The sequence below is a fragment of the Terrapene carolina genome, unplaced genomic scaffold, assembly GCF_002925995.2.
Source record: "Terrapene carolina triunguis isolate 2854851 unplaced genomic scaffold, T_m_triunguis-2.0 Scaffold111, whole genome shotgun sequence".
In the NCBI taxonomy this organism is placed as follows: Eukaryota; Metazoa; Chordata; order Testudines; family Emydidae; genus Terrapene; species Terrapene triunguis.
Genome location: NW_020664462.1, coordinates 2,836,334 through 2,854,774, shown reverse-complemented (window position 1 = coordinate 2,854,774; position 18,441 = coordinate 2,836,334). Strand labels below are relative to the sequence as shown.

General features: G+C 47.5%; 1 protein-coding gene across 1 annotated transcript in view; it reads left to right on the top strand.

The window, feature by feature from the left end:
- PTH1R (parathyroid hormone 1 receptor) overlaps nt 1-17,620 on the top strand; it is a 175,081-nt gene extending 157,461 nt beyond the window's left edge. The window contains exons 10-14 of the mRNA XM_026652120.2: nt 1,164-1,230; nt 4,657-4,751; nt 7,129-7,270; nt 9,276-9,317; nt 12,086-17,620. Coding sequence (XP_026507905.1) covers nt 1,164-1,230; nt 4,657-4,751; nt 7,129-7,270; nt 9,276-9,317; nt 12,086-12,448 — 709 coding nt within the window. The 3' untranslated portion in view covers nt 12,449-17,620. The remainder of the gene's footprint in view (nt 1-1,163; nt 1,231-4,656; nt 4,752-7,128; nt 7,271-9,275; nt 9,318-12,085) is intronic.
- Nucleotides 17,621-18,441: the final 821 nt, after the last annotated feature.

The following is an 18,441-nucleotide window of genomic DNA, read 5'->3' as shown; positions in this document are numbered from 1 at the left end:
TGGTTTAAAATCCCGCCTTTAGTTAGATCGGTGCAACTTCTGTGTGTAGGCCAGGCCTAAGGAAACGAAGAAAAGGACCTAGGAGTTACAGTGGACGAGAAGCTGGATATGAGTCAACAGTGTGCCCTTGTTGCCAAGAAGGCTAACGGCATTTGGGGCTGTATAAGTAGGAGCATTGCCAGCAGATCGAGGGACGTGATCATTCCCCTCTATTCGACATTGGTGAGGCCTCATCTGGAGTACTGTGTCCAGTTTTGGGCCCCACACTACAAGAAGGATGTGGAAAAATTGCAAAAAGTCCAGCAGAGGGCAACAAAAATGATTAGGGGGCTGGAACACATGACTTATGAGGAGAGGCTGAGGGAACTGGGATTGTTTAGTCTGCAGAAGAGAAGAATGAGGGGGATTTGATAGCTGCTTTCAACTACCTGAAAGGGGGTTCCAAAGAGGATGGATCTAGACTGTTCTCAGTGATACCTGATGACAGAACAAGGAATAATGGTCTCAAGTTGCAGTGGGGGAGGTTTAGGTTGGATATTAGAAAAAACTTTTTCACTAGGAGGGTGGTGAAGCACTGGAGGTGGTGGAATCTCCTTCCCTAGAGGTTTTTAAGGTCAGGCTTGACAAAGCCCTGGCTGGGATGATTTAGTTGGGAATTGGTCCTGCTTTGAGCAGGGGGTTGGACTAGATGACCTCCTGAGGTCCCTTCCAACCCTGATAGTCTATGATTCTATGAATCCCAATACGGCTTGCTGCACCCTGGCCATTACAGACTGGGGTGCAGAATTCCAGTTCAAAGAGGATTGGACACAAGCCTTCGCAATGCTAAAAGAGCAAGTCCCTGAAATCTGCCAAGAGTAATGCCCAACTTCCACAGATTTCAATGCAGCTTAAGCGCTAAATACCTTTGAGGATCTGGGCCTAAGATTTAAAATACATTTAAAATTGGCTTTTAAAAGCAGACGGTAGGGTTAAGAGGAGGCCCGTTTCGATGCCGATCATTGCTGATGGGATGGGGAAGGGATGGCTTGGGTTGGGGTTGGGGTTGGGGTTGGGTTGGTTCCGCACATGCATAGGACATTGAAGGGTTCCCGTTTTCAGACATTGGGGCTATTTGCCTGGGCAGATGAGGATTTACTGATGTGTTGCCAATCTCTTCCTAGGTGTTGGGACTTGAGTGCCAGCAATTTACAATGGATATTTCAGGTGCCCCTCCTGGTAGCTATTGTGGTGAGTACCGGATTTGATTTGGGCTGGCGAGGGGGATGGAAGAGAGAAACTCAGCCTGTGATCCCAAACTTGTTAATAAAATAAACACATAGGTCAGGATTTGCAAGTGACCAGTGATTTTGGGGTGGGGGCTCAACTTTGCGGGCGTCTGACTTGACACGTCATAAAGGGACCTGATTTTCAGACAGTGCTGAGCACTTGTCCTCAAGGTGTTTCCAGCATCTTGAATTCAAGAGTCTTTCCACTGACTTCAGAGAGCTTTGAATCAGGCCGAATGGCCTTGATTCTTCTGACTTACAAATCACGGGATAGAGCAGTGTGGGTGAGAGGAGAATCAGGCCTTCTGCATTGGAACCTTCTGCAGTAAATGGGCTAATACATGTAATTAGTAGAGTTGATCCAGGAAATTATTTTTTATTTTGTTAAAATTTTGTGTCGACGGAAATTCTCCAACTGGCTCTGGTGGTTCCTTCTGTGCATTGGAAGGAACAAAGTGCCAAGACCACACAATGATCATTTGAAATAAAACTGTAGGACGGAAGACACAGTTCAGATAGTTCAAGTGGTTGATTGCCAGCAACCCCAGTGCATTTAATTTAAAGCCCGATTAGTAGACGACAAAGAGCCGAATAGAAGTTTGTCCTGGTAAAGGGAATGCTTCTTCATGAGGTTCTACAGGGCTATTTACAAATGCAACTGTTTATCGTGCAAACATATTCTGTGGGTTGTTTCCGGTTAGTCTCTGTGGGTTCCTATTGCACACATGGCTGCTTTTTCAGTCCCCGCACTGGCTTGTCATCTGTTTCTGGACAAAGTTTTGCATTTTCTGGATGAGCTCTCAGACAGTTCTGGGTGTTAGGGGCTTAAAGTCCCTCCACTGCACTGGTAACTTGGAAGTCATTCAGTTGTTCGCATTTCCTTCAAAGCTTTGCTGGTGTTTCAGGGAAAACAAGAGGAATTTCCTTCCTTGTTTCCTTCAGATTGGGATCACGGGTTCTGTGGCAATACAGTAGCAATCAGGAAATACAAGGTCTGATGAAGGACTGCAAAGAAACAAACGGTCCAATGGCTCAGCCATTGTTAGCTGGAGAGAAAGGATGGCCTTGTGGCAAAGCTAGGAGTCAAGATTTCTGAGTGAAATTCCTGCCTCTGCCCAGACTTTCTGTGTGACCTTGGGTCCGTCACTTAAGAGTGAAATCCTGGCTCCGTTGAAGTCAATGGGGCCAAGATTTGCCAGTTACCTCCCTGCGCCTCATGTATCCATCTTTAAAATGGCAGTAATAAGACTCCCGTTCCTCCCTCTGTAGTCTTTCATGTCTATTTAGATTTCACATTCTTCAGGGCAGAGACTGCCTTTGTACAGCCCCTAGCACAGGGGGGCCCTGATCTCCGCTGAGGCCCCTAGGCCCAAGTAATAAACTCTGCAGGAAAATGTAGACCAGTTTCACACAGAGCCCTAGCCCATGAAGATACTTTGTCCCTTTCCCTATTGCTTTTCCTTCTCACCGCATTTCTCGTGATCTATCTTTGAACTTGCTTTAAAGGCTGTTGAAAGATGCTGGGTTGACAGCCACAGAGACTAAAATCCCCTATGCACAGAGCAGGTCCAGCAAGGGCAGAGGCCGTGCAAGCTGCCCCCATCCCACCTTGTCCTGCCAACAGGCCTTGATCCTGATTTAGAGGCACCTGACTGGTGGGGGGGAGGGAGAGTCATTCAGACTTCTGGCTGAATTTCAATCACCTGTTTGAAAGGTTCTGTTCTTTCAGCCATTTTGAGGCACTCAGTTGCTCAGTGATGAGTAGGGCCCTACCAAATTCACGGCCATGAAAAACGCGTCATGGACCGTGAAATCTGGTCTCCCACTGTGAAATCTGGTCTTTTGTGTGCTTTTACCCTATACTGTGCAGATTTCACGGGGGAGACCAGTGTTTCTCAAATTGGGGGTCCTGACCCAAAAGGGAGTTGCAGGGGGGTCAGAAGGTTATTTTAGGGGTGTCACAGTATTGCCACTCTTACTTCTGCGCTGCCTTCAGAGCTGGGTGGCTGGAGAGCGGCAGATGTTGGCCGGGCACCCAGCTCTGAAGGCAGCGCCCCGTCAGCAGCAGCGCAGAAGTAAGGGTGGCAATACCATACCAGGCCATCCTTACTTCTGCGCTGCTGCTGGTGGCGGCTCTGCCTTCAGAGCTGGGCTCCGGGCAAGCAGCTGATGCTCTCCAGCTGCCCAGCTCTGAAGGCAGCGCTGCCGCCAGCAGCAGCGCAGAAGTAAGGGTAGCAGTACCGCAACCCCCCTCCACATACACACACACACAACTCCTTTTTTGGGTCAGGACCCCTACAATTACAACACCATGAAATTTCAGATTTAAAGAGTTGAAATCATTAAATTTACGATTTTAAAAATCCTCTGACCGTGAAATTGACCAAAATGGACCGTGAATTTGATCGGGCCCTAGTGACGAGCATGGTGGAAAGACAAAATTCACCTCAATGCGCCATCAAAGCTCACTGAAGTAGGGCTGGCCGGAAAACAAAAATTCCACTTTGTGAACAATTCCCAGGTTTTGAAATCTTTTGTCGTCATTGGGGTGAAGAAGAGAACTTCCAAAACATGGGTCTTCCATACCCCAGGCAAGTGCCCTACCCTGCTGGGCTCTGGAGTCAGGCTTTCTTTCATTCTCTCCTATTGGAGCTGTTCTACTGTCTGTAAATAACTACATGTTCACTGGGACAAAGAGAGTAATTGACTCTATAGCCTCGTGCTTAGGAGTGGGAGGGGGTTTTGCCTCCATGCTCATCCCAATGTGGAGGAGGGGCTTGAACCTGGGTCTTCTATCTCCCAGGTGAGGGGCTAGCTATTGGCTATTCTGGGAGATGGTTTTGGTTTTCTCTCTGGTTTTGACCAAAAGTTCCATCCTGCAGCTGGGAAACCTTCATTCAAACCGATACGTTTCCAGGAAAAGTTTTGGTTTGGACGAATCAGCATTTTCCGTTGAAAAATTCCCGCTAGTCACGTGGTTTTTAAATAGGGCTGTGGCCGTTGCTTGGGCTCTTTGCTCCGGCGTGAATTTTACCTGAAGTGCCTATATAGAGCTTGTCACACATGCCTGTTACCACCATGAGACAATAACAAAGCTGGACGAGATGAGGTCTGCTAGGGACCAGAATAAAAGAGGTGGCCCTTCCTTATCTCCGTGGCACAAGATCAAGCAGAGAGCACTCAGCTCAGACACAGTTGGCCTGAGCTTGCTAAATTGCTGAGCTGGTTGTGAAGGAGCTGTGTACCGTCACCTCCTCCAGTAGGAGCTGAGGATGCTCTCTGGAAACATCTGGGAGGACGGGGCCCTGGGGAAAGGCGCCATCTCGATCCGGTAGCGCCGCAGGTTTTGGTTTTGTGATTTAAAAAAAAAAATATTTCTCTTTTCCAGGTAAATTTTATTCTTTTTATCAATATTATCCGAGTCCTAGCAACCAAGCTACGGGAGACCAACGCAGGGAGGTGCGATACGAGACAACAGTACAGGTGAGAGTCCCCTTTCCCTTCCGGCACGAGACAGCGAGACGCACAGGATGGGCTTGACAGCCTGGGAGATCAAAGTCTCCTAATCCCTTGCAGAGCAGGGACAACGCACATGCAGCCTCAGTCACTGCCATGCTCCTTCTGCCTTCCACCGAGCCAGCAGAGTTCCGGTGGAGCAGCAGCGCATGGCGGACTGGGGCATTGCAAGCCTCCTCTCAGTGCTCCCTTAAGGAGGGTAGATCCTAGCCTGGAGGGACCAGCTGATAGGCTGAGGTGAGTTCAGCCTCCAAGGTCAGTTTGGCTCATGGCCTGTCTGCTGGCATGGCCATCGCGGGCTAACGATGACAGTGGTATTTGTGATGTGGACACATACACCATCTGTTGAGGAGACCACCAACAGCTGTTGGGTAGTAGGAGTGTCTGGTCCAGTGACTAGGGCCCTGGGCTGCTACTCAGGACACCTCAGCTCTAGTCCTGGCTCTACCGTGTGACGCTGGGGAAGTTCTGTTCTTTGTCTGCCTTGTCTATTTAGAGTTCAGGGGCTGTCTGTTATGTTATGTTTGCACAAAGCCTAGCACAATAGGGTCCCGATCTCACTACCGTAGCGCCTCCGTATTTTACCGTGATGACCCAAATAATTAATACTAATGATTTTCGATCGCTACTGCCAGGGCCGGCTTTAGGCCGATTCCCCCGATTCCCCGGAATCGGGCCCTGTGCCTAAGAGGGCCCCGCGCCTTAGGCGCCTTTTTAATTTTTTTACTCATCCGGCAGCAGTCCGGGTCTTCGTCGGCACTTCGGCGGCGGGGGGTCCTTCAGTGCCGCAGAAGACCCGGAGTGAGTGAAGGACCCCTCACCACCAAAGTGCCGCCGAAGACCCGGACCGCCGCCGGGTATTCGAATTGGGCCCCGCAGTTTCTAAAGCCGGCCCTGGCGACTGCCCTAGGTTGACTTTGAACCAACTGCATAAAGCAAAAGGCCCTGGCTGTACCGTAAAATCCCATCCTTCCTTTTTATACTTTTCCCCTCCCTTGTTTTCGCAACCTTGACCTGCAATTGCTCAAGTGAATAAAGATTCCTAACTATTCACAGGAAGTTTGGAGTTCCGTCTTGGGTTTTCTTGTCTGTTTGGGTTTTTGTTTTTTTTCCATTCCTTTCCCCTTGACAATGAAGCATATTTGCAACATAGTCAAAGTTTGACTGTGAAAGTAAATAGCTGAGAGACCTCCGCAGCTAGAGAACTCCCAGGGCGTTTGTAGGCTCAAGTTCAAATGATTCAGCACACAACATCCAGAGGAGAGAGAGCAAAATAATTCAGTTTGGTATCACTGAAAAGCAGGATTCCCAGGTCGCCTCTACCAGCTTGCTCCCAGAAGAGTATCCAAAAATGAGATAATACTTAGTCCTGCCGTGAGTGCAGGGGACTGGACTAGATGAGCTCTCGAGGTCCCTTCCAGTCCTACGATTCTATGTTTCATTGGAAGTGGGGCTGGAATTTGGCTTCAAAATGCAAAGGTTTGTTTTGCTGCCATGTCACAGCCGTGACTGATCTGTTTGTTTATTTCTCGCTCGGAGAGGCTTGCTATTAATTATGGCTTGGACGGGCTCAGCACTTTTTATTTTTTAATCCCTGCAGAGATTGTCAGTCGGCGGCCAGCGAAAGCACCGGGCCTCCTGGCAACGCTGCCCCCTTGCTAATTGCCTCCATTTGGCAATTGCCGTCACCATTGGCAGTGGTTTCGATCCCTGGATCGGCATCATTTCCAGGCAGTGTCTGTTCCCTTAGGGATTCGAGGGATGAACCCAGCCAAACGTTAGGGTCTGGGTTGTAGCTAAGGCGCACAGGCTCCTGCTGAGGTGGAGTTGCACCTCCATCTAGGGGGCCTCCAGCGCACATTACACCCCAGGGAAACACAAGGTGACAGCAGATGAGCTGCCCCATTCCATAGGATGGCGTGGCATTCTCTCTCCAGTGCCCCCAGCTAGCCGAGGTCCGCATCTGCTGATCTCCTCCATTCCATCCCCCGTCAAGGATGCCAGTGCCCACGGGAAGCAAGCGTGGCACGGTCTTGGAAGTCTCCCTCCTTGTCCCCTCTGAGCACAGGCAGGCTGGCCCAAGATATGGAGCAGCACCATCCTTCGTTTACAGGGATTTTTACTGCTGGTGGAAGGTACTGGCTTGATGGGCCTGGAGACTGGATATCCACAATCGGGCACATCATGGGCAGCAGCGGTGCAAGCTCCCCTCCCCCCCCCTCAGCCCCCCCGGCCCCAGCACCATTTCACCACCTTGCCTCAATCCAGACCCTAAGGAGACCCAGAGGATAATTCAGACTCATGACTTTCTCCATGTGTTTCTCTCCTTCTCCTGTTCCTACAGGAAGCTGCTGAAATCTACCCTTGTCCTTATGCCTCTGTTTGGAGTTCACTATATAGTTTTCATGGCTTTGCCATATACAGAGGTGTCAGGGATTCTTTGGCAAGTTCAAATGCACTATGAAATGCTGTTCAACTCTTTCCAGGTACTGTACCCTGTTAAGCTTTCTAGGCATTTTAAGGACAAAGTAGTGGTATTCGGTGGGACGGAACGTGGACATCAAATGTGTTCTGTTTTGGGAGAAAGGATTTTTAATCGGTGCCAAGTTACACTCCCAAGACTTAATGGATGTACTTTGGTGCTGGCGGTATTATGTATTTGCAAACCGTGTTAGGGTACTTTGGGACAATGTGTCAGGCAAAAAATGTAATCGTTTTACGATCATTTGTCCACCCAAATCCCTTGAGATCCAGGTTACATCCTCAGCAGGGATAGGTCAAGAGAGCTGCATGGATTTAAGCCAGCTGGCCTCAAAGTAGCTTGTCCTAGTCCTACAAACGGATCCGCTGACATGAACCGCAGCACCCCACTGAAGTCGATGATAAGCAGGGGTATAATGCGGATCTGAGTGCAGGACTGGGATCTTTTAGCCAAAATGAGTGCAGCCATCTGATGAACATTGTGTTGCATGCACACTGCACAGCCCTCCCTTAAGGACAACCTACTGACCAACAGTTTAAAATCTTAAGTGACTGACTAGCGTGGCTGACATGAAGCTGGCAAATTAGAGCTGGGCTCAGACAAACTCTGGATCCAAAGTGCGGGGAGGTGCAGATTCAGACTGGACCTGACATGGGAGGACCTGGCCCTGCATTCTTTGCACACCCAGAACTCCCATTTGGGTGCAAAGGGAATGCATGACTGGGTCCCAGAACTGGCTTCTCATCTCATCTGATCCTGAATTTCCCACATCCCAACTGACTGTCCAGTTTTGGGCCCCACACTACAAGAAGGATGTGGAAAAATTGGAAAGAGTCCAGTGGAGGGCAACAAAAATGTTTAGGGGGCTGGAGCACATGACTTATGAGGAGAGGCCGAGGGAACTGGGATTATTTAGTCTGCAGAAGAGAAGAATGAGGGGGGATTTGATAGCTGCTTTCAACTACCTGAAAGGGGGTTCCAAAGAGAATGGATGTAGACTGTTCTCAGTGGTAGCAGATGACAGAACAAGGAGTAATGGTCTCAAGTTGCAGTGGGGGAGGTTTAGGTTGGATATTAGGAAAAACTTTTTCACTAGGAGCGTGGTGAAGCACTGGAATGGGTTACCTAGGGAGGTGGTGGAATCTCCTTCCTTAGAGGTTTTTAAGGTCAGGCTTGACAAAGCCCTGGCTGGGATGATTTAGTTGGGGATTGGTCCTGCTTTGAGCAGGGGGTTGGACTAGATGACCTCCTGAGGTCCCTTCCAACTCTGATATTCTATGATTCTATGTCTGCCCTGACACTGGACTATACAGTCAGTCTCTCCCCACTTCCCCCCGAATATTTATTTATACAAAGTGGAACATCTCCAACAAGCGAGTGTGAGAGAGCCCCACCCCAGAGTACTCCATAGACGCAGCGATTAGGCCGCTCACCTGGGACATAGCAGACTGGGGTGCAAGTCCCTGCTCTGCCTGGTTCAGAGTAAGGGTTTGAACGTGGGACTTCTACCTCCATGCTAAGTGCCCTCATCACATGAGCTATGGGATCTTCTGAGAGCTCTGGGGTTTTCTGCAAAAAAATTCTAAAGGTCTCGGGTTTGTCCTGATGCGAAACAGGCACATTTCTGAAAGCTTGAAAATTTTCCCAGGGCAGGAAAATGACCTGGGACAGTGGTGAGCAGCTGCTCTTCCAAAGCCTTTACAGGACATCTGCAACAGGAAACAAATGTGCATTTTCTAACGCAGCCTAGGACAGATGTGCCAGCCAGCCAGCCAGGATGCTTTAAACGCTGGTTAGCCGCTAGCCTGGAGGACAGTCATTGTCACCCGTTTCTTGTAGGCTGCTAGACAACAGGAGTTTTCCTAGTTTGCGCTGGTTTTTAGCTGGGGTAAACTGGTGTTGCTCCATTGCCATCAGTGAAACTATGTGGATTTGGGCCACGGTTTCAGTGAATAGACATTGAGCTGCAGCAGGATAAATGCTAATGTGTTGTTTCATCTTCTTTCCAGGGATTTTTTGTTGCCATCATATACTGTTTTTGCAATGGAGAGGTGAGTGTCTTTGGTTCTTAATGATCCTCTTTCGTTATAAATAGAGTCCAAATATCTACAGTCAGCTAGTCCCACTGGGGTTAACTCTACTGAGGTCACTGGAGTTAGGCAAGCAGAGAATTAGACCCTAGGTATAGAAATGTCTCCACTGCTTTGCACCTTACTTAGTCATTTCCCCCTGGGTGAAGTGGATCTAAAATGCTACCAAACGAGAATCGGTTCAAACTGGGTATAAAACATGACTGCTCTGATCTGGTAATGTTTTATGTCCCCCTCTGCACCAGGGTAAATGAGAGCACCAAGGACAAGATGGTGGAGAATCAGGCGCATACCATCTGAGCCATTTAGGGGAAGATTATTGGCAGCCCATATGGAAGAGCCTCTCACAGCAGCAATCCCTGTGCTTTTGGGGAACTCCAGATCTGCTCGCTTCCTCCCCGCTTGCAGATTCTTGGAGGCAGGGAGGCCGAGCCCCCACTCTTTTAGCACAGTGGGGATGGTACATTGGGATGACAGTTGAGTCCATCTGAATGACTGGAGCAAAGAGGGCACTCTTAGAATCATAGACGTGTAGGACTGAAAGGGCTCTTGAGAGGTCTTCTAGTCCAGTCCACTGCATTCAAGGCAGGGCTACATAATAACTAGACCATCCCTGACAGGCGTTTGTCTAGCCTGTTCTTAAAAACCCTGCAGTGACAAAGATTCCACAACCTCCCTAGGCAATTTGTTCTAGTGCTTAACAACCCTGACAGTCAGGTGGTTTTTCCTAACGTCCAACCTAAACCGCCCTTGCTGCAGTTTAAGCCCATTGCTTCTTGTCCTTCTTGGACAAGGTGAGATGTCTGCCTGGGCCCAGTCTTCCCACGGCTTCTTCTGGGAGAAGCTCTGCTGCTCTCTACACAGGGCTATGTAAGTGCCATTATTATCTTGCCTGTGAAACGTAGCCCACTACTTGTTAATGTTGAGTTACTTCACCAGCCTCTAAACCTTCTGGTAACTCACACTCTTTTCCTGCATCATCAGCAGTGCCCATTCTGGGGGACTGTTGTTTGTAGTTCTTCTTGGAGCAGCAGGGAGAGCTCAGGTGGAGTTGATTCACCAGGCTACCATTTTACTCTCTGGTAAAATGCATAGGGATTGAGGCCAGAACAGACCACTATGATCATCTGCAGCATAACACAGGCCAGTGAACCTTACTCAGCGATTCTTACATCAAGCCCAGTAGTTTGTGTTGGAAATAGAGCGTAATCATTTCGAAAGACATCCAGTTTCAATGGAAAAACTCCAAATGACAAGAATCCACCCCATCCCTTGGTGAGCTATTCCAACGGTTAATTACAGTCTGTGTCAAAAATGGGCATATTGTTTCCAGTTTGAACACCGCTGATTCACCTTCCAGCCATTAGATCTTGTTTTGCTAGATTAAAGAGCCTTCTGCTACCTGATACCTTCTCCCTTTGTCAGTACTTAACGGACCATGATTAACTTGCCTCTTCACATTCTCTTTGCTACGCTACCTATAGATTGAGCTCCCGCAATCTCTCGCAATAAGGCATATTTTGCAGATCGCTCGTTCTTCTTGTAGATCTTCACTCCAGTTTTGCTGTTGACATTGCTGCTCTTTGGAGAGAGTATAAAACCCAGGCCGTGCCAACTTGTAGCCATTCAGAATCCAAGGGCATTTTTTTCTGGAGAGTAGAGGTATTAACCCAGGCGTCCTGGCCACGTTCCAATCTGGATAATGACTTTCTGTCATCCTAAATCTCCATATTAGTCCAGAACAAGTGTTTGATTTAAATACTAACGCTGCAACGGGACACGAGGCAAAGAACAAAACTAGTGGCCTAGCTAAGAAAGCCTAATGGAAAAACATTCATCATGGCCTGATAGCAACTGCCATGTGGCATGGTAAAAACATTCACTCAAGATTAAGAGATTCTAAGGTCAGACGGGACCACTGATTACTACACTGTGTGTTACCAACGCTGGCTCTAAATTATGGGCTGGGTGTTGTTGGCTGGTTGGTTGATTGGCCAGGGTTTTTTTGGGGGGGGATAGACTGCATATGGAGAACAAACGGTTTGAATGATCCCAATATACCGGAAGTTTGCTATACTTTTTTAAAGAGTTTGCGGTAAGACATGGTGGCTTCCTTTGGGACCGAGCCTTTCAGAGTTTTACCTAGCAGGCAGTGGTTTGGTTGCTTACGGCTCAAAGAGGACTCCGAATAGGCAGCTGGGAAGGGAAATCTGGAGGGGAAGGTCACGCATCTTCCACCAGGAGAAAGCGATAAAGTGAAGGAGAGAGAGCGCCAATCAGTTAGGGACACATAATAGGGCCAGATCCTTAGGTGGTGTAAATGAATCTATGTCCACTGAAGTCAATCCAGAGTCCGTTGAAGTCAGGGGAGCTGTGCCCATTTATACCAGCTGAGAGATGGGAAAGACCCAACAGGCCTTCTAGTCCATCCCAGGCTGCCACTTGGCCCAGTCGAGTGGTAAATGGTGCAAGCAATGGGACTTCCGCCATTGTCCTCAGCAGACCATTCCACAGTCTCATTTATCCTGCCACTAAGGGGTGGTTCATGATATCCAGCATAACAATCCCTTTGTCCCCATTTGAATCCCATTACTCCTATTAATCCCACAGGCAGGTATCTCTATCAACACTACCTCCTTCTGTAGCCCAGTTGCCAGCGTCATCCCACACCATTCTTCCCTTCATTCCTCACTCACGATCTTCCCTCTCTTTTCTCTCCATCTCTTCAGGTTCAAGCCGAAATAAAGAAGTCATGGAGCAGGTGGACTTTAGCCCTTGACTTTAAAAGGAAAGCACGAAGTGGGAGCACGACCTATAGCTATGGACCCATGGTCTCCCATACCAGCATCACTAATGTAACCACCAGAGGGGCCCTAGCCCTACATCTCAATACGAGACTTGTACCGGGTGCCCTCAACGGACACCGAAATTTGCCAGGCTATGTCAAAAATGGCTCAATTTCTGAAAACTCCATGCCTTCTTCTGGGCCAGAGCAGTACAACAAAGAAGAGGAGTACCTGAACGGCTCTGGACTTTATGACGGAGACAGACCCACGGTACTTGTTGAAGAAGAAAGAGAGACAGTGATGTAAAGAAAGAAGAAGAAGACATTTCCCAGAGAGCGTTTAGTGGGCAAAAGAATGCCAGGCCACAAATCAGATGCCAAGGGTTTTCATACAGTTTCTCTGTTCTGTAGAACAAGAGGTCAAGTTATATGGGAAAAGTGGACCACAGATGTGGCCAGCTGTTGATCACACACATTTACGTAGTGGTCTAGTCTTCAAGGTGTGAATGAAGGCAGTCTTCTCCAGACCCACGGTCCTTGTGACCTGTTGAACAACGGGGATATTCAGAGTTTACAAGGGGATGTACAAATGATACTCTGTAGTTTCGCCTCTCAGAGAGTGTCCACAGCACAAAGATGCAGGGAATTCAACCAAGTGAAACGAGACAGTCTGGTGAGGAATGTGACACACCATTTTCTTTCAGTGGTGCAAGCTACTCCAGGGTGTTGCCATCACTGCTTGGTTGGGTTTGGTTTTCTCATTCGTTTTAAAGAAGTCTAGCTGCCCTACAATCACCCACACCAGACTGGCTGAGTCCCACTGGCCATGTCTGCCAGTTCAAGAACACAGCACGGACAGCTCTGGTTTGATGGTTTTGCCCCTTCGTTATAAAACCCAACCCCTGGGGGTCATTGTGTGCAAGTTCCCTGCCGGAGGGGCCTTAATTCTGATTCCTTGATGATGCAGCGTGCTTTTGTGATAAATGACTCCCAGCTACTGGATGCGAGTGCCGAATGGGCTTCCCGTTCTCCTACCCAGAGCCCAAGCGACAAGCGAGAGGCCAGTACAATCCTAGGATTAAAATGCAAGTATCGGAATGTAATGCATTAGCTTGTCCAATCTTAGAAAGAAGCCCATTCTGTCTGCTTCTAAGTGGGTCGAGATGGAAAGGAAAGTTTGCAGCTGCCTGGGTGTGTGTGTGTGCATCCGTAAAGCCAACTCAAACCTTGTCTTTCTTTTCTTTTTGGAATTTCAGGAAAATTGACTTAAAATCTTTAAATTATTTTTCGTTCTCACCTCTGCATTTCCTGCTTCCTGTTGGGTCTGGGCAGGCCAAACTATCCTGCGGGACTGTTGTAGCAGTATTCCTATCTCAGCCGGGAGCAGGAAGGAGTGGGAGCTGGATGAGACAGCCTGTTCTCATGAGATGTACAGGCCAGTTTTACAGAGCCAAGGCATTTGGGTACTTCGGAATTCCAGACTTCTGGGTGCACTGCCGAACTTGCCAGACTTTTTGTGGTTTGACCATCAAGAACACACACGCACACGTAGGGTGGGCCATATCCTCAGCTGGTGGAAATGGTTGTACGGTTGTAGCTCCACTGAGGTCATTGAAACTACCTATTGAGAACGAGTATCCGGACATCACAGTGATGGGCCAAAAAGGGAAAACTGTAAAGATAGAGTCTGGGTGAATGGCAGGGAAAAGGGATCAGGGATATATTTTCACAATCTACCATTTCCCTTGCTGGTGGATTCTGTCGATGTCCTGCTGTCACCATGGAAGTAGGTGGTGGTGATGTTCCCCCACACTGGTACTTTTATCTGACTTGCCTGCTAAGCAGCAGTCAAGTGGTAAAATCCAGGGGTTAGACCTTTGGTTGCTGAAAATTGGCATAGCTTCCTTCAAGCCATTTCACACCAGCTGAGCTTATTGCTTTGTGTCTCTGTAGATGCCATGATTTAGAGCCACGAGGTGATAATGACAGAGCTGCCATTCCAGTGTGCCATTCCTCAGAGCCTCGCAGGGGGAAATCTGGCTGAGGCAGGCTAAATTCCTTCTTGGGCTCCCAATGCCCCGAGGCGAGCTGTGGTTTCTCAAGCCTCGATCTGGCCCATAATAGTACATTTTGGAAGTGCTTCCGGTATGTGAATCGTGTTGGCCTCATATAGGAATCATCTGGCTGCAGTCAAAACATAGTCAGAAAGAGAAGCTTGCTGACTGGTGATTCAGAGACATATCCATACCACCAGAGATGGACTACTGAATCCACTGCTCCTCTCGGGGCTTAAGAAGGCATTCCCAAAGCTCCTATCTTGATGGAGTCTGGTGGGGGGACCCTGAGAAGAGCAGCTGGTATCTTGACTCCACCTCAAGTGTCCTGTACCTGCCTTTGCACCACCTCTCAGGTTAAGACCTGATCCAAAGCCTGACCAAGCCCATGGAAAGCCTCCCATTGACTTTGCTGGGCTTCAGATCAGAACCTGGGATGGGGATTGTGGTGACCAAGAGGGCGCCCCCGCCCCAGGGCTCTGAAGGAACTGTACTCCCCATTTCAGGTATAAATGAGGCAAATGTTGGAAGGTGACAATATTTATTTTTGATGTTTGTTTTTGTTTTGTGTGGTTAGAATAAGTCCAAATATTCTTAGCAATTTACCACCGAATGGCAGCTATTGAAATGTCAGGTCTCCAAAGGGTGAATCGGTTTGGTTGTGGGGCTTTTTTTTTTTTATAAATACTATGCAGAAATTAAGTAATCTTGCAAGGAAAAACGGATGGACTGAGTGAAAGTCTGGCGCTGAGAGCAAGCCAACATTGCAGAAATCTGGGTCAGTCTGAAGCGCTCACTGCTTGCATCTTAGCCATAGATGCTGGCATAGCCTCTGGAGGGAATTGGAAGAAGCGGAAGTTATTGTCAGTCAGCCGTCAGCATTGTACACTTGAGTTATTTAGCATCCCATTCAGCCGAGCTGCCGATGTGTAATCCCAATTCGAGAGAGATGCATTAAGTATGCTGGCTCTGGCTTTCCAACCCTTGCATGGACCCTTTCAATCTGCCCCCCTCCAATCCCCAATGGACGTGTGTTGTGCTTAAAACCTACCAAGTGGACGCTCGACCCTTGTGACTGTGTCACTCAAAGAAAGAAATTACTTAGCAACGTTTCCTTACTGGGGTGATTCATTATTTACTCGTGTTTGCTGAAGACAGCTCGAGATGAATAACGTGTTTGGAAATCATTTAGCAAAGTTCAAGTAATTAACAAGAGCTATGAAATTAATTTATTTGTAAAGACAACGTGTATAATAAATAAATGTAAATTTGTCACTGGATTTAATGACCAGAACCTGCTGTCAGTTGCTAAACATGACCAAAAATTACCTGGAGATGGGGAGGGAAATCTATTCTTGATCATTTCCAACACAAATAGTATGTAATGATAAGTAATTTTTTCCCTTTGAGTGTTCATATGCATGAACAGAATTGCATGTAAGAATTAAGAACATAAAAAATGGAATTTGTCTGGTTTTAAAGTGAATCATACTGTATTGTTGTTGAATCCTATTCAAATCCTACCTGTGCTGAAAGCAAGAGTTGCAGAGAACTGATGGTGGAGTCTATAGGGCCTGATACAATAACAAATGAAGTCAGTGGAAGGTGCGCTTTGGATGGAGCCTATGGTATCTTGCAAAGGGGTAAAGGAGAAGGAGCCTCCAAAATTGAGCGTTGGGATCAGCTTTGGAGATATCGCAGTTGGATTATGGGCCAAATTCATCTTTGGTGCCCAACTGCAATGAGGGGCTGAATTTGAGCCCGTACAAATTGGGTTGATAATCTGGTGAAAAAGCTCGTTCTTCTCTGGCGTTTCTGGTGGCCACCACTAGCACCGCAAGATTATCCTTCCTTGCTCTGTCACCATGTCTAGTTCGGGTCAGATACTGGATGCAAGGGGGGGAAATACCTAAGGGCTTCAGAACCACAAAAAGAAAAATAACCTTGTCTGGAGTTCAATTCTAGGACGGTTCCAAGGGGGGACAGTTGTCCTCCTTTTTATCTGTGCCAGCTTGCACTCCTCCCTGATGTTTGCTCTGGGATGTCTTATTTGTCGGCGTAGCCATGTTGAAAAATGATCTGCAGCATTGAGACCATTCAGGTTTCTCTTCAATCTCGTGTCCAAAAGTTTTGCTCTTGTTTCCAGCTGGCTCCCTGCTCCCTTCCTTCCCATCAACAGCCATGCAATCTGAGCTCTTCACTGTTTAATCTACCTCCTCTCTGAAATACATAGAGATGTTGCTCTTCCCCTTCCTTGTGATTCTTGAAAGGCAGAAGGTGCGTTCTATGTGGGTAATCCCCTATCGTCTCTGCTCTGTGTGCGTGGGTTTGTAGGCCCCCTATAAACTTGTTTCATCTTTGTTCCTGAGAGATGGTGTCATTTTTCACTGTTCCTCCACTTTGTCCCATCTCGTCTTCCTGGAGTTCTTACTTTTTTAAGAGCCAGATCTTGTAATCCTTACACAGTCCATTCTTGGGGCAGGTTTTGATAGCATTGATGGAAATTAGAATTTCAAAATTTTGGCAACAATTTTCGATTTAAAAAAATATTGGGGGGAAAAATGGGATGAAATGTTTGTAAAAATGCATTCTCTTGTTTTCTGATGAGAGATGACTGAAATAATGTAAATTTGGAAATTTCAAAAATTTAGGGGAAAAATGTCTTTGTGGGTTCTTTTAACTAGCTGTAACTTCTGATACCTTTACTCACATTCAGTTACACCAAGAATCAGTCAGTGGCTTCAACCAATACTACTCAACGAGAGTAAATGGGTCAGTCTGGCCCTTACTCGGCCAAAACTCCCCTTCAGAACAATGGAAGTTTCTCCTGAGAAAGCACTGTGTGAAAACAGAACAAGCACTGTATGAGTCAGCCCTTAGAGGGTATGTTGGAATAATATGAGAAGCCGTCCTGTGCACAACTCTGCCCTCTACTGGCTGGAGTGTTCATGAGTTTCACATCTGGTTGTGCCTGTAGCTTGTTGAGCAGAAGCCCATGCTTTGGAACAAAAGCATGTGAGGTGTATGCCCAATGCTACAGTTTAGCTCATGACCTAGGTGTTTCATGTGTGTTGTGGTCATGGAGTCTGGAGGTTCTTGCACAGCTCAGTGAACTTAGCTCTGGGCTGCCTCTTTTTGTCCATCTGGATAAATCAAGGTTTTTCCTTCCATTGAGTTGCTTTCTTTAGTGCATTATGTGAAGACCATGTTTCCAATCACCTGGTAACTCTTTCAGGGTGGGCTGATGGTGCCTGATGAACTGAAAGTAGATGCCAGGAAACAGAGTATATAAATTATTTGGTGCCTGATTCTCCATTGTCCTGTACTTTGTGTCATCTTTGATACCACTGCTCAGTTAGTGTAAATGAGAATAGAATATCAGGGTTGGAAGGGACCTCAGGAGGTCATCTAGTCCAATCCCCTGCTCAAAGCAGGACCAATCCCCAGACAGATTTTTACCCTAGTTCCCTAAGTGGTCCCCTGAAGGATTGAACTCACAACCCTATGTTTAGCAGGCTAATGCTCAAACCACTGAGTTATTCCTCCCCCCACAAGGCCACAGAAGTACATAATTCTGACAACTGAGGGGGCTGTCCTCCTCAGGAGAGGGAATAAAGCCAAGAGGGATTAAGCAAAATTAAAATGATTAATGATTATCTTCACTGAACTGCCGATCCTCTAGCAAACACAGAGCTAAAACCATCTCTTCACCATCTCCTGTTCTGAGTCTTGGGCCATTTGAGCGCTGATGGAAGCAAAAGACAATCGGAGCAGTCTCTTCCAATTTAAACCAGTCTGTGGGGAGCCAGAAGGCTTCAGTGTCCGTCTCTTGGATTTCTAATCCTCTGTAAGTGGGGGTACCATGCTGCCATCTGCAACTTGTAATTGCCTGGCAGGAGGGTCAAACATTTAGTAGGATGTTGGCTTAGGTCTTCACCATGCCAGCTCTATCTAACCTCACCTGCTGGGTGAGAGATTGTTTTGAGCCCAATGGCGTGTTTTGAAGACTAGACATTCCTAGATGCGACTTGTGCTTGAACTGTCTTGCCATTTGACTTTTTAAATTTGCTGTTATTTCTGAGGGGTTGCCATGTTGTAGATTTCGTGAAGGACACACACAAAATCCCATTCCAGCTACTGAGCCTGTAAAGCTTTTACGACATCTCTCCACACAGAGTGGGGTTTGTAGCCTATTCCTCTAGGGTGTCTTGAAACGAGAAATGTAGTAAATTGCCAAGGAACTGAG